The 23,310-nt window shown below is 38.7% G+C and overlaps 1 protein-coding gene across 1 annotated transcript in view; it reads left to right on the forward strand.

The window, feature by feature from the left end:
- Window positions 1–23,310, forward strand: part of LARP1B (La ribonucleoprotein 1B) — a 92,034-nt gene that overhangs the window by 10,629 nt on the left and 58,095 nt on the right. Inside the window, 6 exon segments of the mRNA XM_070415166.1 lie at window positions 941–1,115; window positions 7,595–7,714; window positions 7,717–7,734; window positions 15,247–15,390; window positions 15,865–16,030; window positions 20,308–20,452. Of these exon segments, the coding sequence (XP_070271267.1) occupies window positions 941–1,115; window positions 7,595–7,714; window positions 7,717–7,734; window positions 15,247–15,390; window positions 15,865–16,030; window positions 20,308–20,452 (768 nt within the window).

Below are 23,310 nucleotides of genomic sequence, written 5' to 3' on the forward strand. Positions count from 1 at the left end.
ATATGTGTGTGATATTTGTAGTTCATTCTTATTGCTGAGTAGTAGAGTATGAGTGTAATGCTGTTTGTCCATTCACCTATTTGTGTTGATTGTACTTATTTTTTGGCTGTTAGAAATAAAGCTGTTATATTAACATTTGTATGTCAGATTTTGCATCGGTATAAGCATTCATGTTTCTTGGGTAGATACCTAGGAGTAGAATGGCTAGATTGTATGGTAGCTATTTGTTTAGCTTCTTCAGAAACTACTAAACTTTTTATTCCCACTCTCAGTGTAATGAGAATTCTAGTTATTCCACATACCACTAATACTCATTGTTCATTTTTTTTTTAAAGAATTATAAATTTATTAGGTCATCTGGAAAACCAGGTGGGCTGAGCCCCAAAATGACACCAGCTGATCATTCTTAATTTTAGTCATTATAGTAGGTGTGTAGTGGTATCAAATTGTTGTTTCAATTTGCATTTCTCTAACTAAAGATGTCAAGCACCTTTTCATATACATTTGCCATTCAGTGTATCTTTTTAAAGAAGTAGCTGTTCAACTCTAGCTAATTTTTCAAAAATTGAGTTGTTTCTCATTATTGCATTTTGAGAGCTCATTATATAGGGCTGGGCAAAGGCAGGTTTACAGTTGTGAGTACACAGAACAGTTTATTATTATTTATTAAATATTTTTCCATATGAACAACTGTAAATCTACTTTTGCCAAACCCTGTATATTTTGCATTCAAGTTCTTTATCAGATACTTAGGAAATATTTTCTCCCAATCTATGGCTTGACTTTTCTCTCAACAGTGCCTTTTGAAAAGAAGTTTTTTTATATTTTAAAAATTGGCATTTGTTTTGCAATATTTAGGTAAGGCATATTACTACAGATTTTTGGATATGTTAGTGAAAATGTTCATGAAAATTATTTCATTCAGAAATACTTTTTGCAGTGTCAGAGTGTCATCAACCAAGGAAATAAGAAGTTACAAAATAAGAAAGAAAAAGAAGACAAAGTTGAAAAGAGAAATAACAGTGAAAGCAAAGAGACCCGGGAAACAAAACTAGATGGTCCTGGTGAAAATACCAGTGAGGATGAAGCTCAGTCAAATAATCAACGAAGGAAAGGTTTGTTTATCTATAACTTATATTTTATTGAGATATAATTGTATTAGTTTAAGGTATAGGAACACAATGATTTGATGTATGTATATAATGCAAAATGACTACCACAATGTTTAACATCCATGAATTCATAGTCATTTCTTTTCTTTTTTTAAAAAATTTATTTTGTTCTTTAAAAAAAATTTTAAATTTTAGAGAGAAAGGAAGAGGGACAGAGAGATAGAAACATCGATGGAAGAAACGAGAAACATAGACCAGTTGCCTCCTGCAGACTCCCTAAGATCACATCCTGGGCATGTGCCCTGACCAGGAATCAAACTAGTGACCTCTTGGGTCATGGGTTGACACTCAACCACTGAGCAGGCACAATTTATTTTCTTGAGATGAGAATTTTTTAAGATCTATTCTCAGCAACTTCCCAATATATAATACAGTATTGTTAATTATCTTTGCTATGCTGTACATTGCACACTAGAACTTATATAGTAGTAAGTTTGTAGCTTTTGATCATCTTCACCCACTTCTCCCATCCCCCAACTGTGTTTTTCCTTTGAGTTCAGTTTTTCTAGATTCCACATATAAATGAGATCAAACAATATTTATCTTTCGCACTTCTTTGTTTTTTTTTTGTTTTTTACATATTTTTTATTGATTTTTTTACAGAGAGGAAGAGAGAGGGATAGAGAGTTAGAAACATTGATGAGAGAGAAACATCGATCAGCTGCCTCCTGCACACCCCCTACTGGGGATGTGCCCGAAACCAAGGTACATGCCCTTGACCGGAATCGAACTTGGGACCCTTCAGTCCGCAGGCCGACGCTCTATCCATTGAGCCACACCGGTTAGGGCCGCACTTATTTCATAGCATAGTGCCCTCAAGGTGTATCTGTGCTGTTGTAAATGATAGGATTTTCTTCTTATTATTCCATTCACTACATTCAGCACATTTTTGTTATCCATTTATCTGTCAGTGGACTGTTTTCCATGTCTTGGCTATTGTAAATTATGTGGCCCTGGTGAAAATGTCAGTGAGAATGAGGCTCAGTCAAGTAATTAGTGAAAGAGAGGTTAGTTTATCTATATGTTTAATTTAGTCTTACTTTCTGGAAGGAAGTTGTAGTAATGAAGAATTGTATTTAATCAATAGATTCCAGGTAGTCGGTCACCAATGAGTATTTTTGGATTTCTTCAGGATACCATCTGCAACTGGTAACTGATACATTTTTGTAGCATTCATTTCTGAACTATTAGGCTTTCCTTTTTTTTTTTTTTTTAATACTTTTTTTAATGTGAGAATGAAATGAAGTTGTACTTAATAGAGATGAGTATAGATACATGATTGGAAAGTTGTGTAAAGTTAGTGTATTGATTTCAGTGAGGAAGGGAGAGAGAGAAACATCAGCGATGAGAGAGAATCATTTATCGGCTGCCTCCGGCACACCTCACACTGGGGATCCAGCCCACAACCCGGGCATTGAACCCTGACCACCTAGTTCATAGGTCAATGCTCAACCAGTTAGCCATGCTGGCTGGGCTAACTGTTGTTTTTTAAATCTTCATTGCAACTGATCCCTGTCTTTCAGGGAGTTCTGAGAAAATGTTTTTCTAAGAGAAAGGTGAGAACAATTTTGGTCAACTTTTTTTCCTCATACCGTGCCCTCATTATACTTTAAAGAAAAAAAAATGCTGTCTTTACATCCTTTTCCATATTTTCAGAACTTTTCATGTGTCTAGGGACACATTATGATTAATCTGCTTTGTAAAACCATATATTCATCAGTGTTCTGTGCCTAGGTAAAAATGTCTGCAGGGGCCTTTTGGCAGAAAAAAATCTGTAAACTGTCAGAAAGTCATAGCTGAGGCAAGGTGAACTTTGGAGAGTGGCAGGAGATGCTATTGGAGAGGTAGGCATAGTCAACGTTATCGCAGGGTTCAAGCTTAGAATTAACATTTTGAGTTCCGTGGGAAGATGTTGAAGCTTTTTATTTATTTTTTATTATTTTAAAAATATATTTTATTGCTTTTTTTTTTTTTTTTACAGAGAGGAAGGGAGAGGGATAGAGAGTTAAAAATATCGATGAGAGAGAAACATCAATCAGCTGCCTCCCGCACACCTCCTACTGGGGATGTGCTCGCAACCAAGGTACATGCCCTTTGACCGGAATCGAAATGTGGGACCTTTCAGTCTGCAGGCTGATGCTGTATCCACTGAGCCAAACTGGTTAGGGCTGTTGAAGCTTTTAATTCATGGAGGTTATAAGGCATGATGGGGGACATTTCATAATGCAGTAAGTCAGCAGCGAACTTCTTTAATAATGGAAGTAGCAATCTACATGTATTAAGCACTTTACTTGATTTTTATTTTAATGATTATCTAGTCCAGGGGTGGGCAAACTTTTTGACTCAGGGCCACAATGGGTTCTTAAACTGGACCGGAGGGCCGGAACAAAAGCATGGATGGAGTGTTTGTGTGAACTAATTATAAATTCAAAGTAAACATCATTACATAAAAGGGTACGGTCTTTTTTTTTTTTTTTTAGTTTTATTCATTTCAAACGGGCCGGATTCGGCCCTCGGGCTGTAGTTTGCCCACGGCTGATCTAGTCCTTAGCTGCAGGGTAAGCATTAGGCTCACTTGGTACAATGAACCAAGGCTAATTGCTCAAAGGTGGGTGCCAATAGGACAGCCATGTGGTTATGAGAAAAAAATTTCCCCAGTTCTTAAAACTTTTTCATGCTTCTTAGACACATAGGTAGTCTTTTTGACTGGTATTTATAGAGTAGAGGCCTGGTGCATGAAATTTGTGCATGGCAGGGGGAGGTGTCCCTCAGCCTGGCCTGTGCCCTCTCGAAGTACAGAAGCCATCAGTCAGACATTCTTAGCACTGCCTTGGAGGCAGGAGAGGGGGATGGTCTGACCAACAGCTTAGGCCCTCCCCCCCCTACTGGGTGGTGGGCTAAGCCGGCTGTCAGAAATCCTTAGCGCTGCCTTGGAGGTGGGAAAGGCCCCCGCCACTGCCTGCTGCACTTGCCAGCTATGAGCCCAGCTCAGGCCTTCTGGCTGAGCAGTGCACCCCCTGTGGGAGCACAGTGACTACCAGGGGCAGCTCCTGCGTTGAGTGTCTGCCCCCCTGGTGGTCAGTGTGCAGCATAGTGACCAGTCGTTCCACTGTTCGATCGATTTGCATTTTATTATATGCAAAAATAATAAAAGGGTGGCAGACCTGTCATCCTCCTCTAAGATTTGTTTTCCTTGTTAATTACTTCAATTAAAACTATCAGCCAACACTAAAATCTGGGTGTTTATAGTTAGAATGATTTCATATACTCAAGCCATGAATTGACTTTCTGAGAGCATACATTTTTAAAAAATTTTCTATGATTTTAGTGAGAGAGATTGCAACATCAGTGATGAGAGAGAATCATTAATCAGTTGCCTCCTGCACAGTCCCTACTAGGGATGAAGCCCACCACTGGGACATGCGCCCTTACTGGGAATCAACAGTGACCTCCTGGTTCATAGATTGACCCTCAAGCATGAGCCATACCAGCCAGGCACACACTTTTTATCTTTAAACAAAAGGCTTGGTTATGCTCAAGAATCTCTTGATAGAATTTAGTCTAAAGAGTTTTAGATTATTTCCTATTCTTTACTCATGTCTCCATATGTTGTAGGTTTTATAGGAAATTCAGGTATTGTAGTAGCACAAATAATATTCCCTTTCCTTTAATTACCTTAATAGTGTTTCCATTGCTCATGAGTCTTTGGTCAAAAATATATATTATATTGGACAGAAGAGTGAACACTTTGAAACCTTGACTGTGGAATCCACGAATAGGCCATCTTTTTTTTTGAATATACAAAGAACCTTTTTTAATAGGATGGAAATGATTATTTGAAAATTTAAACAGCTAGATTATACAAGAAATTTGCTTGAAAATTCTCGTCTTCAAAGAGTTGGATTCCATTATACAGGCGTTGTTCTTTCTTTAGACCTCTAACTTCAGACTGAAGTTGAGCAGAAATACAGCTTACACTTTCCTTCAAAATCATTCTTGGGCCCCAGAGAAGGTGCTGGACTTTGAGTGGACAAGCAAAGCAGGTTACTGTTAACAGTACCTTTTAACTCTGGAGATTTTTCAGTAGTATACAGGACCCAGCTGCTCCACTTCCGCCTCTTCCCATGAGTTCAACCCTGGGCATATCATTGGCGATCATTTAGATAGATGAATAGATCATCATCAGGACAACCTGTAATCACCCTGTGAGGCAGCTGAATCCCTCAGGACTGATGAGATTACTAGGGACAGAAAAAGGAGGCATTACATATACCCAGTAACAGCCACAAATAGGCCATCTTGAGAATACATTATCTTTTTGTCAACAAGGAAAATTAAATTCCTTATTCTCTTAAAGAAGTAAGGAAAATGGCCCTAGCTGGTTTTTGCTCAGTGGATTAGAGTGTCGGCCTAGGAACGGAGAGTGCCGGGTTTGATTCTGGTCAAGGGGCACATGCCTTTGTTGCCGTCTTGACTCCCCTGTGGGGTGTGCAGGAGGCAGCGAATTGATGATTCTCATCATTGATGTTTCTATCTCTCTGCCTTCCTCTCTGAAATCAGTAAAAACACATGTTAAAAAAAATAAGGAAAAATGTGAGTAGTACCTTTAACAAGATTTGTCAAATGCTGTTAGATACCTGTTACACTTAATTTTGAAAAACCTTTTTTCATTAGTATTAATGCTGAATAAATCAATAATCAATATTTTATCCATGTTTTAGTGATTTCAAACTAAAAGTTTTTTGAATCACTCACTATCCAAGCTTTCAAATGTGTACATTATAATGTCCTATCAGGTATACCACATTCTCAAATCTAAGAATCAAGTATTAGATAGGAGTAGTGTGTACATGTACTATTTTTGAACACTTTATCCATTAGTATTAAACAGAAAAGTGAGCATTTCACTTAAAAGCAAAAGAATTCCAGTGATTCTTCATCACTGAATTTTCATTTGATTTTTTAGAAATATTCACAGAAAATACTTTATTTAAGAGCTGTGTGAGAAGAAAATTATTTCGGTATTAAAGAGATAATCCCTTTAAGAACAAATTAAGTCTCATTTAATTAAAATATAGTCTTTTAATATTTTTTCTTTTTTAAATGTATTTTTATTGATTTCAGAGAGGAAGGGAGAGAAACATCATGATGAGAGAGAATAATTGATGGGCTGCCTCCTGCACATCCCCTGTAAGTTCTCTCTTTTTTGCTCAAATCTTTCACCACTCCCCCACCCACCAGAGCTGTCTCTATTTTGCTTGTTAGTTTGGTTTGTTCATTAAATTTCACATGAGTGAAATCATATGGCACTTGTCTTTCTCTGACTGGCTTATTTCACTTACCTAGCACAATGTTCTTCAGGTCTATCATGCAAAGGGTAAAATTTCCTTTCTTTTTTACTGCAGTGTAAATGTACCAAAGTTTTTTTTGTTTGTTTGTTTGTTTTTTTTAAATATATTTTATTGATTTTTTACAGAGAGGAAGGGAGAGGGATAGAGAGTTAGAAACATCAATGAGAGAGAAACATTGATCAGCTGCCTCCTGCACACTCCTTACTGGGAATATGCCCCACAACCAAGGTACATGCCCCTTGACCGGAATTGAACCTGGGACCCTTCAGTCCGCAGGCCGACGCTCTATCACTGAGCCAAACCAGTCAGGGCCCACAGGTTTTTTTATCCACTCATCTACTGATGGACAATTGGGCTTCTTCCCAAATCTTGGCTATCCTCCTATATAATAAAAGGCTAATATGCAAATTGACCTAATGGGCTGAACGACTGGTTACTATGATGTGCGCTGACCACCAGGGGGCAGGCGCTCAACACAGGAGCTGCCCCCTGGTGGTCAGTGCGCTCCCACAGGGGGAGTGCCGCTCAACCAGAATCCCTGAGCTGGGCTTACGGCTGTTAAGTGCACCAGCAGTAGTGGGAGCCTCTCACACCCTCTGCAGCAGTGCTAAGGATGTCCGACTGCTGACTTAGGCCTGCTCCCCTGGACTGTGAGAGAGCACAGGCCAGGCTAAGGGACTCTCCCCCGCCCCCCATAGCCAAGTGCACGTATTTTGTGCACAGGGCCTCTAGTTGTAAATGATGCAATGAACATAGGGATACATATATTTCGTTGAATTAGGTTGTTTTTGGGTTTTTCGGATATATTCCCAGAAGAGGAATCTCTGGGTTATAAGACAGTTCTAACTTAATTATTTGAAGTAACTGCTTTCCTCAGTGGCTGCACCAATCTGCATTTCTTTCAGTAATGCACTAGGGTTCCCTTTCTCCTCATCCTTGCCAGCACTTGGTTCGTTGATTTATTGATGATAGCCATTTTGACAGGTGTGAGGTGATATCTCAAGAGACCTTTCAAAATTAGTTTTATAAAAATTGTGTTGTCATTAAATTATTTTATTTTGTTTCTTCTAGCTAATAAGCACAAGTGGGTACCACTCCACTTAGATGATGTAAGACCAGATAGTCAAGAAAGACCAGGATCCCGGAACTGCTCAAGATGTCAACCTGAAACAAATAAATCATCACATAACAATAGAGAAATGATACACGAAGTAGATACACTCTTAGGAAAAAAATGACTAAGGACACCATGTCTTACTGCTTCTTATTATGTTTTTTGCTCATTATTTTATTACCATGAATAGTATAAACTATTTGAGAGTAAGTTGCAGGCATTGTTCCTCTTTTTTTTTTTTTTAATACTTACCCAAGGATATTTTTTCATTGAATTTTTAGAGAGAGGAAGGGAGGGGGGGAGAGAGAGAGAAAGGAGAGAGAAACATTGATGTGAGAGAGACACACCAATTGGTTGCCTCCTGCATATCAGGACATGGGACAAAACTGTAGCCTAGGTAAGTGCCCTTGTCTGGGAATTAAACCCGAGACCCTTCAGTTTGAGGGCCACCACTCTAACCGCTGAGCCAAACTATCACGGCCAGGCATTGTTTCTCTTTAACCCTAAATACCCTCAGAATATATGTTGTAAAAACAGTAATAACAGTGTGACTGTCCACAGGTAGTTTTCCTCCTCTCTTTTCTAGGATCTAATCTAGATCACACATTTCTTTTAACTGTCTTTTATCTTTAATGTCTATTAGTTTGGCATAGTTCTTTTTCTTTTTTTCTCTCAATAACATTGATTTTTTTTTTTTCTGAAGACTGCAGGACAGATATACCTCACGTTGGATTTTCTGGTGTTACTTTATGATCAGATTGGCTTATGAATTTTTGGCAGGAATACTGCAAAAGTTAATGGTTTTCTTCTCCAAGCATCACAAGGAGCTGCCACATGATCTTAGTTTATCATCTTACTGGTGATTCTTTGAGCACTCAAGTTGATGTACTCAGGGCTTTAATATATTTTTATTGATTTCAGAAAGGAAAAGAGAGGGAGAGGAGAGATAGAAATATCAATGATGAGAGAGAATCATTGGTTGGCTGCTCTCCTGAATGCCCCCTACCAGAGTTGGGGCCCAGCAACCCGGGCATATGCCCTGACCGGGGAATTGAACAGTGACCTCCTGGTTCTTAGGTTGATGCTCAACCACTGAGCCATGCCGGGCTCAGCAGGCTTTTTTAATTTATAGATATTCTTTTCTCCTTTGTAATTAGTGTTATTTGTGGGGCAAGACTTTGAGATGTGGAAATCTAAGACTTTTCACATGCAGTTTAGTTTTCATTGATGAGTCTTACCTGATTCAGTTATTACCACAACATTTGCAAATGTTGGTTTTTTTTCTTGCTGCATTATTCCTTTTATATTTATTAGTTGACATTCCACCATAAACAACTTCCCATTATTATCAGAATGGACTTATGGACTCTTTAAAAAAATTTTTTAGTGAGTTATGATCCATGGCCATGATTATTTAATTTGATACTCAAATTGTCTCAACATTTGACTATTGGAGCCTTTTCTGGGGTGGTTTCTGGATCCTTTTTTTAAAAATCAACTTTACTGAGCCTATAAATCATATGTATTAAATTGCAGTAAAATTGCTGTTACTATCACAACCACTAATGTACTTACTTGCTGTGAGGGTAGATTTGCCCTTTCTAGAATTTCATATATATTGAATTATATAATGTATTAGTAGCCCGGTGCACAAAAATTTGTGCACTCGTGGGTGGGGGTTAGGGGTGGGGCCAGACCCCTCAGCCCGACCTTGCACCCTCTGTCATGTTCCGGGTCCCGGCCACTCCTGGCCTAGGCACAGGCCTACAGGCTTGGGGCGGCCTGGCTCCCGAGGCCCCATTTTATCAAGAGAACAAAGTTGGCGTTAGTGACAGCCTTCACTGAACCTAGTACAGTGCATCTGTGTGTACAACTGCCTCCTTCATGTGCCTGCTTCGCCCTACTGAATTACTAACATCTTGAGGACATAGCTCTGTCGTATACTGCTTCAATTTCAGTGCCTGGCCTGGTACCAGGGACCTGAGAGGGTTTGTTGAGTGAGTGAGTGAATAATGAGTGAGTGAATGAGTGAATGAATGAGTAAGTGAATGAGCAAGCAGCTACTGGGCGGAACGCGGCAGAAGTTCCGGCCCTGCTCCCGTCTGCTTGATGCAAACCCTGGGAAGTTTCCGCCCTGCTCCCAGCTGCCCGGTGCCCCTCTCCTGGCTCCATAGTTCTCGCCCCACACGGCTGCCTGATGCAAACCCCTGGAAGTTCCCGTCCCATTCCCAGTGGCCAGGTGCCCCTCTCCTGGCTGCATAGTTCCCACCCCACTCTCCACTGCCTGATGCAAACCCCGGGAAGTTCCCGCCCTGCTCCCAGCGGCCCCACGCCCCTCTCCCGGCTGCATAATTCGCGCAGGGCAAAGGTGGCCCGGGTTCTCTGCCTTTGCCCTGCCACCCGGCTCTTGCCTGCCACCTGGGTTTCCGATCACCGTCAGCGGCAGGCGGCTTCTTCCGTCCTTCCCCTTTTGCCTCCCATCATTGTGCCTACGTATGCAAATTAACTGCCATCTTTGTTGGCAGTTAACCACCATCTTTGTTGGCAGTTAATTTGCATATTGCCCTGATTAGCCAATGGGAAGCGTAGCGGAGGTACGGTTAATTACCCTTTTTGTCTTTTATTAGATAGGATATTATGTACTCTTGTGTGTCCTTTTGCTCAACATGATGCTTTACAGATTCATCAGTAATGTTTCAGATGTCAGTAGTTCTACATCTTTATTGCAGAAAAGTTTTGTGTTGACTGGATATACCCCTTTATAAATTCAAATATTTGTGGATATTTGACTTATTTCCAGTTTTTGCATATTATAAGTGATACTACACCCTGGCCAGTTTGGCTTAGTGGATACAGCGTTAGCCATTGGGCTAAAGGCTCCTGGCATTGATTCTGGTCAAGAGCATACACCTTGCTTGCAGGCTCAATCCCTGGCCCTGGTTGTGGTGGGTTTGGGAGGCAACCAATTGTTATGTCTCTCTCACATCGATCTTTCTGTCTCTCCCCCCTCCATTCCACTCTCTAAAAAACCAGTGGAAAAATATCCTTGGGTAAGGATTAACAACAAAAAAAGTAATATGAACATCTATGTACAACTCTTTGTGTGGGCATGTGTGTCAATTTCTAGGTAAACACCTAGGAGGGGCTTGTTAGGTGGTATGGTAAGTACATATTTAACACACTGTTTGCGGGTAGTTTTTGTCGCGCGCTAACAGGTGGCTCTACTACTTACAGTCAACGTAAAACGTATAAATACGTTTCCCGCATACAATGTGTTAACTTTATGAGAAATTTCCAGATTGTTTTCTAAATTGGTTGTACCATTTTACATTCTCACCTGAAGTGTTTTTTTTTTTCCCCATTGCTATTTGTTAAGCCATAAGTCTTAGGGAATTTCCCTTTTTATTTTGCTGATTGCTTTGGTCATGATATTCTCTAACATGCTCTATTATCTTTTCTACATATTACTGGTGATAAGAGCAGGAGGGTTTTTCCTGTTTTTGTTTGTTTTATATTTGTTTTCTAATACATTTTTATTATTTCAGAGAGGAAGGGAGAGAGAGAGAGATTAATGATGAGAGAGAATCATTGATTGGCTGCCTCCCACATGCCCAACACTGGGAAACAAGCCCACAGCCCCTGGCATATACCTTGACCAGAATGGAACCATGACCTCCTGGTTCATAGGTCGAAGCTCAACCACTGAGCAATGCCAGCCAGGCACCAACTTTCTTTCTTTCTTTTTTTTTTAAGGAAGTCAAAATTAATTCCCTTATATCTAAAATCTAGTTAACAGCAATTTAAAAATCTAGTAGTCAGTAGTTATATATACTAAATTTTCCACAAAATATGACTTTAAATTTATAAGAGCTATCTACAGAAAAATTTTCCTTTTATCAGTTTCTCAAATATATCAATGTTTTGTTATAAAAGTATGTTCATAATTAAATTTTTAAATTAAATTTTGGGTATATAAGAAAATATAGGATTGTGCAAAAGTCGGTTTACAGTCATGAATATGCAAAAACAGTTTATTCTTATATATTTCTTCTTACTAACAAGTATACCTACTTTTGCCCACCTCTATGTATAAGATTATGAAGACTAACATTAAAAATGCATGTTAGTATTACCTTCTTTGTGTGCCCTCTGCAGTTTTCATCTACTTGCCTCCCTTCTGAGAAAAAAAATCCCTCAAGTTTTATTATTTTAATGTTTTTTGAAATTGACATCCAGTATGACTCCACTTACATATTATTTGGCACTAATCTTTTTTACTTAGTGTAATTTTTTTTTAAAAATACATATATTTTATTGATTTTTTACAGAGAGGAAGGGAGAGGGATAGAGAGTTAGAAACATCGATGAGAGAGAAATATCGATCAGCTGCCTCCTGCACACTCCCTACTGGGTATGTGCCCGCAACCAAGGTACATGCCCTTGACCGGAACCGAACCTGGGACCCCTCAGTCCGCAGGCCAACGCTCTATCCACTGAGCCAAAACGGTGAGGGCTACTTAGTGTAATTTTTAAGGTTCATAGTCTTTGACACTAATTTTTTTAAGTTCAGAGAGAGAGATGGAAACATTGACTATGACAATGAAACATCGATTGGTGACCTCCCACACATGCCCTGGGGTACCAGGAATTGGGACTACACTGCAACCAACTGAGCCACACAGGCCAGGGCTTTACTTAATTTTCTTACATTTATACATATTTGTTGCATTGTTTTGATTCATTCTTTTTTTTTTCCCCCATCTGCTAAAGGGTATTTCACTATTTGATAAAATCTGTTTTTTGATTTTAAAAACAAAACCCTATCCCAGTGGTTCTCAACCGTCTGGCCCTTTAAATATAGTTCCTCATGTTGTGACCCAACCATAAAATTATTTTCATTGCTACTTCATAACTGTAATGTTACTACTGTTATAAATCGTAATGTAAATATCTGATATGCAGGATGGTCTTAGGTGACCCCTGTGAAAGGGTCATTTGACTGCCAAAAGGGTCGCAACTCACACGTTGAGAACCGCTGCCCTAACCGGTTTGGCTCAGTGGATAGAGCGTCAGCTTGCGGACTCAAGGGTCCCAGGTTCGATTCCAGTCAAGGGGATGTACATTGGTTGCGGGCACATTCCCAGTGGGGAGTGTGCAGGAGGCAGCTGATTGATGTTTCTAACTCTATCCCTATCCCTTTCTCTCTGTAAAAAATCAATAAAGTATATTTTTTTAAAAAATCTGTTTTGTTAGTGGACATTTTGAATTGTTAGCAATTTTTTGATATTGAAATGCTGTCATGAACATTTTTATGCATGTTTTCCAGTAAATGTATATAGGAGGTTCTCTAGGGTAATTTCTTTAGACTTCAACCCATAAGATGCATTATAAAATTGGTGTATTGATAGACTGGGAGACTTCACATAGTAAATTTATTATGACAATTGTGTTTAAATTACAAAAATGTTTTGCTTGTGTACTACAGTATAACATAAAATAGGCTTACTTTGGCTCTGGCCAGGTTGCTCAGTTGCTTGGAGCATCATTCCATACCCCAAAAAGGTTGCCGGTTTGATTCCCAGTTATGGTTTGTAAATTGCAGGTTCATTCCCCATTCAGGGCACACATGGGAGGTAACCAATGGATGTTTCTTTTTCTCTATCCCCTCCCCGCTTTCTCTCTCTCTATATATATCCTCTCTCTTTCAAATGAAAGAGATATTTAGGCAGAAATATTTGGAGAATACTATTATTGGGAAGAATTTGCAGAGCCTAGGTCAGTGATTCTCAATGGGAGTGATTTTTTTTTTCCTCCCAAGGGGACATTTGATATTGTCTGAAGATAATAGTGGTTTTCATAGCTGTAGGTGGGGGAGTGTTGGGAGATGAGTGTGTGCTACTGGCATGTAGGTGGAGGCCATGGATGATGGTAAACATCGTACTGTACTGCAGGACAGCCCTGCACATTATAGAGTTATCTGGCTCAAAATGTCTATATTGTCAAGGTTGAAAACCCTGATCTATTGCATATATATATACTAATAAAAGGGTAATATGCTAATTAGACCAGATAGACTGGACGTCCTTCCAGACAAAAGCCGCAGCAGCTGTGGGAGGGCCGGTGGTACAGGAGAGACGGCAGCACAGGCAGTTCCAGCACTTATGGCCCCTTTTCGCAGAGGCAGCACGGGAGGGGCAGTGGTGCTGGGCCCGTCCTGGTGCCATGCTTCCACAGAGGCTGGATGGGGTGCAACCTGCTGTGCCTCAACCTCCCACAGCCTCTCCCCCAGCTGGCCTGGCCCCAGATCGCCCCCCACCCACCAGTGGGCAGGGGGTGGGGCAAGCCTGGTTGCCTCCCGCAGAGGGAGGCCAGACTGTGGCATAGGCCCGCTCCCTAGGGGGCGGGCCTAAGCCATCAGTAGGACATCACCCAAGGGCTCCCGGACTGTGAGAGGGGGCAGGCCGGGCTGAGGGATCCCCCCCATCCCCAGTGCATAAATTTTCATGCACCAGGCCTCGTGTGTGTGTATGTGTGTGTGTGTGTGTGTGTGTGTGTGTGTGTGTGTGTGTAATCCAATATTTTAAAGAGGATGTGTCTATTTTTTCTCTCACTAGCAATATACAGATATTCTGTCTTCACTATCTTGGTTCACAATTGATATCGGCAGGACCTTGAAATGTTTGTCTGAGTGGAGCAGATGAAATGCTCTTTCATTGTCTTCATTTGCATCTCTCACAGCCAATGAGGCTGAGAACCATTTTCTATATTTATTTGCATTTCTTAGTTTGCCTTACCTGTCTTCTAGCTATTTTCCTATGAGTTCCAGTGTGTGCATGTTTGTGTATAAGAGCTTTGTATGACTTCTGTATATTCTGATTATAATTTGTGTACTGTATTGCAGATATCTACTCCCAGTATGTTTTGTGGTTTTACTTCTTTTTCTTTAAAAGAAACGCCTTTTGGGGGGTGGGAGTGGCCGGGGAGAGGTCAATGGGGGAGAAAGAAGACCTATGTAATACTTTAAACAATAAAGGATTTAAATTTTAAAAAATGAGTAAAAGAAACATCTTTTACTTAAATAGAAACACCCTTTCCTTAAACATTTTGTGAAAATAAGTATTTTTTTAGTATGTTATTTTTACTTACTAGAATTTCTTTTTTATATGTCAGTACTTTTGTGGACTCCCTTTATGCCAGAGACATTTTTAAAAATATATATATTTTATTGATTTTTTACAGAGAGGAAGGGAGAAGGATAGAGAGTTAGAAACATTGATGAGAGAGAAACATCGACCAGCTGCCTCCTGCACACCCCCTATTGGGGATGGGCTGCAAACAAGGTACATACCCTTGACTGGAATCGAACCCGGGACCCTTCAGTCCACAGGCCGATGCTCTATTACTGAGCCAAACCAGTTAGGGCTGCCAGAGACATTTTGACAAATTTCTATGGGATCTCTTAAGTTTGTATCTATCTGAAGATTGATTGCCTGGTTACTAAATAACTAGATACAAAGTGAAGAGAAGTGGTTACCAGGTTTTCATAAAGATAATCATGTTATTCATAGCTGCAAATTGGAGTATATAAAACTATTTTTATTTCAAAAAGGTTGGAGACGTGATAGAGAAAAGAGAGATGATCAAGATGAAGTTTCCAGTGTGAGAAGTGAAGGTGGTAATATCCGAGGTTCCTCAAGAGGCCGAGGAAGAGGCCGAGGACGGGGAAGAGGCCGAGGCAGAGGAAATTCTCGATGTATGGCATGATTTTTTTTGTGTGTGTGTGGTTTGTTTGTTTTTTTAAATATATTTTTATTGATTTCAGAGAGGAAGGGAGAGGGAGAGAGAGAGAAACATCAATGATGAGAGAGAATCGTTGATCGGCTACCTCCTGCACGCCCCTTACTGGGGATCGAGCCCAAAACCCAGGCATATGTCCTTGACTGGAATCGAACCTGGGACCTTTCATTCTGCAGGCCGACACTCTATCCACTGAGCCACACCAGCTAGGTCTTTTTTTTTTTTTTTTAGATAAACTGAAAAATGTGTGTAAGCCTTCAGCCTTAGTTTTCCCCCTATCTCATATGTAACAAATTTACTTGTCTGATAATATAAATGATTTTATTTTTTATCCCTTGAAGTACTGTACTTTGAATTTTTCTTTATAGTAACTTCTTCTGTTTTTTAAAAAAGTTTGTGACCACCTTTCTTTTTTTTTCTTCTCATCAAGTGAACTTTGATTATTCATATGCTTATCGAGAACATGGTGAAAGGACTGATCAACCATTTCAAACAGAACTTAATACCAGTATGATGTATTACTATGATGATGGTACTGGTGTACAGGTATATCCTGTGGAAGAAGCATTGCTCAAAGAGTATATTAAGCGCCAAATGTAAGTTGATAAGCTGTAAGTAGATGTAATGATAAAGTTTGTTGCAATATCAAAAGTTAACATCATTGATAGCATTTTGTATTGTATTGTGATTTTTTAAAAATGTTTTTATTGATTTTAGGAAAAGCAGGGGGTGGGTTGGGGGGAGAGGGAGAGAAAAACATCGATGTGAAAAACATCCATTGGCTGCCTCTTTTACACCCTGTACTAGGGATTGAACAGGCAACCGGGCATGTGTCCTGACTGGCAATTAAACTGGCAACCTTTTGGTACATGGGACGATACCCAACCTACTGAGCTATATATCAGTCAGGGCTGTATTGTCTTTTCTTTTTTAGGATATGTTGGTAAAATAAGTATTTTAAAAAATTTATATTTGGTTCATGTTATTTATGATATTGCTTTGTCTACTGTTTAGGTATTTGCTTAAAGGATATTACCTATAATGTCATGGCATAATTATGAGTAATTAAATATAATAGAAAACTATATATTCTAAAAGAGCAAGAAGTTTGGATTATTTACAGATTTTACAAATGAATATGGATGGAAGGAATAGTGATTTTATCTTTTAAATTTTATTTTTCAATTACATTTTACATTCATTGTTACTTTGTTATTTCAGGTATACAGCACCATGGTTAGACAACCATATACTTTACAAAAAGATTGTCTTGAAACTTTCTTAGCATTTGACTTCAGAGTTTTAAGTTTCTGTTTTAACTTTTAAGTTTTCATTCTTTGAAACATTAAATGAGGACTACCTTATTTTTAGTTGATATTTCTTACTCTATCTAGTTCTCATAATAGTTGCTTTCTGAATACTGAAATTGGTTAAGAGAACATTAGTTTGTTCTGTTATCTTTAAGAAAAAAAATAGCTCTTCATATTAGTGTAGTATAGGATGTTTGCATATTTACATAGTGTTAATATAGTGGTGGAAAAAAGATGTTTCCAAGTGATTTGCTTCACCAATTTGCTGAAATTTTAATTTTTGTAACCTTACGAGGTAAATAATGCAAAAAGCTATTTTTGAAAGGGCACAAGCATGTTAAAAACATCTATTTATATTTAAGAAAGAAAATGGACCCTACTCTGTCACTAGAAAATAATTTCTTTAAAAAAAAATATTTTATTGATTTTTTTTTTTTTAAATATATTTATTGGTTTTTTACAGAGAGGAAGGGAAAGAGATAGAGAGTTAGACACATTGATGAGAGAGAAACATCGATCAGCTGCCTCCTGCACATCTCCCACTGGGGATGTGCCTGCAACCAAGGTACATGCCCTTGACCGGAATCGAACTTGGGACCTTTCAGTCCGCAGGCCGATGCTCTATCCACTGAGCCAAACCGGTTTCGGCTATTTTATTAATTTTTTACAGAGAGGAAGGGAGAGAGATAGAGAGTTAGAAACATCGATGAGAGAGAAACATTGATCAGCTGCCTCCTGCACACCTCCCACTGGGGATGTGCCTGCAACCAAGGTACATGCCCTTGACTGGAATCAAACCTAGGACCTTTCAGTCTGTAGGCCAACGCTCTATCCACTGAGCCAAACCAGTCACGGCTAGAAAATAATTTCTTCATCAGCAACATCATCTGGATGTTGATTTGATTGGCTTACAATATGAAGCAGCTTGTTTATTTTGGTCTTGCTTCTTTATTTACAGTTAATGCAAACACTTTTTATGGACAGAAAGTGTTTGGCATGTGGCTGCCAACTTCAAACTACTATTCCTATATTTTTGTAACTCTTTTTCCCAGATCCCTTCTGAGACCTGGCAGTGGACTTTGTGTCTTTGAGGTTTTTCATACATAGTAGGCTCATTGATTAGGGTTTATATTTTTCTCTTTAAGAAGTTATTGAAAAACTTTTACTTGTGGAAAATTATGCTGAATGAATTTTGAAGTAAGAGGCTGAGCCGATTATGGAGTTTTTAAAATCATTTTAACTGAAGATGTATACCTTTTTTTATGTCAAAATATTGAAAATCCAAGATTTTTGTTATTCTAGCTGGGACAGTCCTTGGCATTAAGATATAGATACGAGTATGTTTATACGAAGTTTCAAAGAAATATATGTTATAGATACTAGGGTGACTTATGAATTTCACAAAGTACTAGATTAAAAGGCATCTTAATGATTCAGAGACGTTTTCACTAAAGAACAATTTTAACTTCTGAGTAAATAAAATGCCTTAAATGATTTAGAACATATATTTGTGCTCATCACATGCCAGGCACTGTGAAAGGGCCTTTGAAGTATAACAAAAATCAGAATGTTAAATTTTTTTAAGACTTAGATTATTTTTCACTGTTGAAGAATAAAGTATTTACTAATGTTGCTGAAATGTCAGTAGTATTTCCCTGATGCAAGGGAGCTTTGCACTGTGATAATTGGATAAATATAAGAGTATAAAGAAACAACTTGGATATTTACATTTCTAAAATAAGATATTTTTTCCTCCAGTGAAAAGTAGGTCAAAGTCAGTTTTCATTTATAGGTGATTTTTTTTCTTCACAGGTAGAATTTGACTTAAATACTTCAAGTGTATCTTAGTCACCCAACCTTACACCCAAATGTATGAGCACCCAACTTTGCAAACTTTCTCTCTAATTTGGGAACAGTATCGAATTAAGCTGCTGACCATATCATTATTGATGTCATGTATTTCTTTTGAATTCTACATTTCCCCCCATTTATTATCTTGATTTGTCTCTTTAGAATTCTTATTTTTCTATACGGAAGCTATAATTTAAACATGTGTTTCTCAAGTGCCATGTTAAATATATTCTTCATATTTGTATGGAACTTGTAGTTATTGATTATACCGTTTGTTCACTCATATTTCCCTCTATAGTTTCCTAGGAAAGATTAGGTGTTTAAGTTTTTTTTGTCCCTCCGCCCCCCCACGTACCTCCTGATGTCATAAGAATTCTTTGTTTAGTTATTTGCTGTTAAATCTTAATGTTATTTATAGTATTTATCTCCCCATCAAAGAAAGGGGGAGATCTTGCATTATTTAAATATATAATTGTGTGTGTGCCTGAGCCCATGTATTTACTAAGTTTTTCACTAAACAGTGTACTTGATTACTAGGGTTCAGAAGTATTGAAACAATGTCAGTACCCTGTCAGTTTAGAAAACAGAACAAACTGTAATGTGCTCTGTAAACTTGACAAAGAATACTTCCCATATACCGTTCTTCTCAGTGATGGGGAAAAGTTGGAAGGTAGTCTGTTGACATGTGTTTAGCTTTTGTTATTTGGTGTTTAAACAAAGCAAATAAAAATAGCTTTGTAATGAAAATTTTCACCTAAGTGACTCATTTTAAAAATCAGTTATTAAACTTTTAAAGTAAATTGTGGTTAATTCTTTATACTTACTTAAAGGTGATCTAAGTGTAAAAATTAGTTTTATTTTACTATTAGTTTTAGATTTACTGTCAGTTTTTTGGAAGAAAACTAGTATTCTAAAATTTTTTCTACTCATTATTAACTTGGTAGGATTTTGGTGTTTTCTTTTTTTCAATTACATGCAATATTAGTTTCAGGTGTACATTATAGTGGTTAAACAGTCATATTCTTTACCTACCCCTGATATGGCCCATACCCAACTGGCACCATTTTCAATCTTATATAATAAAAGCCTAATATGCTAAGTGTCCGTTAGTCCTTTCAACCAATCAAAGCGTAATATGCTAATGATATGCTAAGGCCACTCAACCACGCGCTATGATGTGCACTGACCACCAGAGGGAAGACAGTTGACTGGACGACCAGTCGTTATGACATGCACATCCCCTGAGGGCTCCCGGACGCAAAAGGGCACAGGGTGGGCTGAGGGAACCCCCCCCAAGTGCACGAATTTCATGGACTGGGTCTCTAGTTATTACAATATTATCCACTATATTTCCTATGCTGTACTTTTATATCCCCATCACTTCCAGTTTTATAACTACCAATCTGTACTAACAACTCAATCCTTTCACCTCTTTTGCCAACTCCCCAAACTGCCTTCTCCTCTGGCAACCACCAGCCTATTCTCTGTATCTATGAGTCTGTTTCTGTTTTGTTTGTTCATTTATGTTCTTTAGATTTCACATATAAGTACTATCATTTCTTATATTTGCTCTGTGTTGTATTAAATCTGTATAATGCTATTAATAAGTTACAATAGGTTTTTAGAAGCTGGTACTATAAGCAATAGATATTTTTATTTGCTATTGAACAAATGGATGAAATTGATATTTATTTTATTGTTTCTCTTTTTAGTGAATATTACTTCAGTATAGAAAATTTGGAACGGGACTTCTTTCTTAGGAGAAAGATGGATGAGCAAGGTTTTTTGCCTATTTCCCTGATTGCTGGTTTCCACCGTGTTCAGGCTCTCACTACAAACCTTAATCTCATTTTAGAGGTAATTATACATTCGCAAAACAGATAAAACAGCCTGCATTTTTGTTTATGTTGCAAATCTAAAACTGCTCTAAAAAATAGATTCTATTACAATTTTTATGAGGGAAAAAAAACCCCAAAACAATCTGTAGTTGTCTAAGGCTTTGGATGAATCTCATGGCTTTTTTTTTCCATTTTATCAAGCTCAAATAAATTTCTAACCTTAGAAACCACTTAAAGAATTATTATTGAGCCCTAACCGGTTTGGCTCAGCAGATAGAGCGTCGGCCTGCGGACTCAAGGGTCCCAGGTTCAATTCCGGTCAAGGGCATGTACCTTGGTTGCCGGAACATCCCCAGTGGGGAGTGTGCATGAGGCAGCTGATCGATGTTTCTAACTCTCTTTCCCTCTCCCTTCCTCTGTAAAGAAATCAATAAAATATATTTAAAAAAAAAAGAAGGAATTACTAGTGATGTTTCCTCCTGTATTTAAACTGATCCTTCAAGCTTGAACATTATTGGCTTTTTTTGGCCCTAGTCTTCCAGTTTTATTTTTTTAAAATACATTTTATTGATTTTTTACAGAGAGGAAGAGAGAGGGATAGAGAGTTAGAAACATCGATGAGAGAGAAACATCGATCAGCTGTCTCCTGCACACCTCCTACTGGGGATGTGCCCGCAACCAAGGTACATGCCCTTGGCCGGAATCGAACCTGGGACCCTTCAGTCCGCAGGCCGATGCTCTGTCCACTGAGCCAAACCGGTCAGGGCATAGTCTTCCAGTTTTAGTGTGTATTTCCATTCATTAAATTTTTGTGTGGACATGTTTTCCTTTCTAGTGGGTAAATATTGATGATTGTGATTGCTTGATTCTGTTCTCGTTCCACTTTCTGTTCTCTTTATTTTCTTACTGAATTAATTTTTCCCCCAATAGGGAATAAATTCCGTATGATTCAAGATTCAAAGCACAAACTTTCCTTCTCCTCACCTTTCACCAGTAGTAAACTAGTTAAACTAACTTCCTTGGTGACAGTCATATTACTTCTTTTTTGTGTATTCCTCCTAAGATAGTTCATACTAGACTACAGTACACTGTTATATTGCCCTTTTTCAAACACAGCATGTTTGTAAAAGCATTAATCTCCCCAGGTTTTTTTCTTTAATTTTTTCCCTTTTCAACAGGCATAATTTATACGGTGTATTAGAAATCATAACATTACAAATTACTTTCTCTTTGTATAGACCTGTGTAACTTCCACCTAGTTTAAGAAATGGAATATTTCCAGCATTCTAGGAACTCCCTTGTGCCCCATCCTAGTCAATACCACTGCTCTACTTCAAAGGAAATTGCTTTTCAGAGCTCTCCCTTACCTGTCTTTTAAACTTAACATAATCAGTTGTATGTATTATTTTATATATATCTGATATTTGCTCATCATTATTTCTGTTAGGTTTATCCATTGTTAGTGTGTAGCAGTTGTGTTTCTATTTTTGTGTAACTCAAATATTTTCACGCTTTTGTTGATAGACATTTGAGTTCTTTTCAGTTTGAGTGATATGCTGTTGTGAATATCAGTGCACATATTTTTTGGATGACACCTGTACTTATTTTCCGGTGAAACTGATGGGTAACAGGAAATAAATGCTTAGCTTTTGAAGATACTGGTGAACATTTTCCCATTACATATGTTCTGCTCTCTTATGTCTGGATCTTTGCACATGCATAACGTGTTGAACCAGTTAAAACTACCAGTGTTGAGAGTTTGACTTGTTGCATGTTCTAGCTAACACTATTGGCAGTCTTTTCCAAAATATTATTTTGAAAAACTTAAACTCATAAATTTTGAGTAGTATTTTTGCTTTTTTTTCTTTTAGAGAGGAAGGTCATTCACTTCCTCTACTGTTTTGTTTGGCACGCCTGTTTTCTGTCAGGTAGTCAGGACAGTATTGAAGTTCTCTGCGTTCCACTGCTCCTCTGTGTTGTAAGCCACAGTCCTGATTTTCAAGCAGGCAGTATTACTTTGTTTCTTAGACTCCTTTATTTGTGTTTACACAACAGTCAATTTGTGATTCAACCCCTGGGTGGCAGTGTTTCTGGATTGACCTCCGGGGCTATAAATCCTCTCTGGCCAGTATTTACATTTTGTTTTTCCCGTCGCACTTAATACTGGTTTGGGAGAATGGACTGCCCCAGAGCTGGTTCTCTGATCATTATTCCCCACTCTGATCCCCAGGTTCCACAAAACAACTTTCCCCTTCAGTCTCTTAGGGTGTCCCCAACTGGGTGATCCTATGTACTGGGCTAAGTAACCAAAAGCAAGGATTTAAAAAGAAAAAAGGAGCCAGAGTAAGTGCGAGAACTTGCGAATTTTACCCTCCTGCACTGCATGCAACTCTGTGAACATCTCTGTGTACATCTTTTTTCCCCTGGCACTAAACAGCCAGCATACTGGTAAAATTTCAGGCTGCCTTTTTGCGCCCAGTCCAGCTATGGGTTGCTTTTTAGAGTTCCCGTCTGCCAGCAGCCCTGTGGATCCCCTTCCACATTCATGGATCACACTAGCCCCAATGGCTGTGGATTTTGTGGGGCTCAGAGACTTACCCCAAACCTCCAGATCCCATTGTGTGGGTTTCTCCATCCTGGATTGCAGACTTCACCTTTCCCTAGACAAAATCTGACCTTCCCGTGAGAAGGAGCAGAGCTCATCCGAGTCCATGTATGTGCGCTGCTTGAGATCCGGTGTTCCTGGGTTCGCAGCTGGTCCCTGGGTGTTATGGTTGTAGAGTCCGGGATGATAGGTTTCCAATAACAGCCACTCTCTCCTTCAAGATGGCATGGTCTACGCGGCAGAGCCGGTCGTTCCGAGAGACATTTTAGCAG

This window comes from Myotis yumanensis, unplaced genomic scaffold (genome assembly GCF_028538775.1).
Source record: "Myotis yumanensis isolate MYYU_CA2020_CCGP unplaced genomic scaffold, mMyoYum1.0.hap1 SCAF_5, whole genome shotgun sequence".
Lineage (NCBI taxonomy): Eukaryota > Metazoa > Chordata > Mammalia > Chiroptera > Vespertilionidae > Myotis > Myotis yumanensis.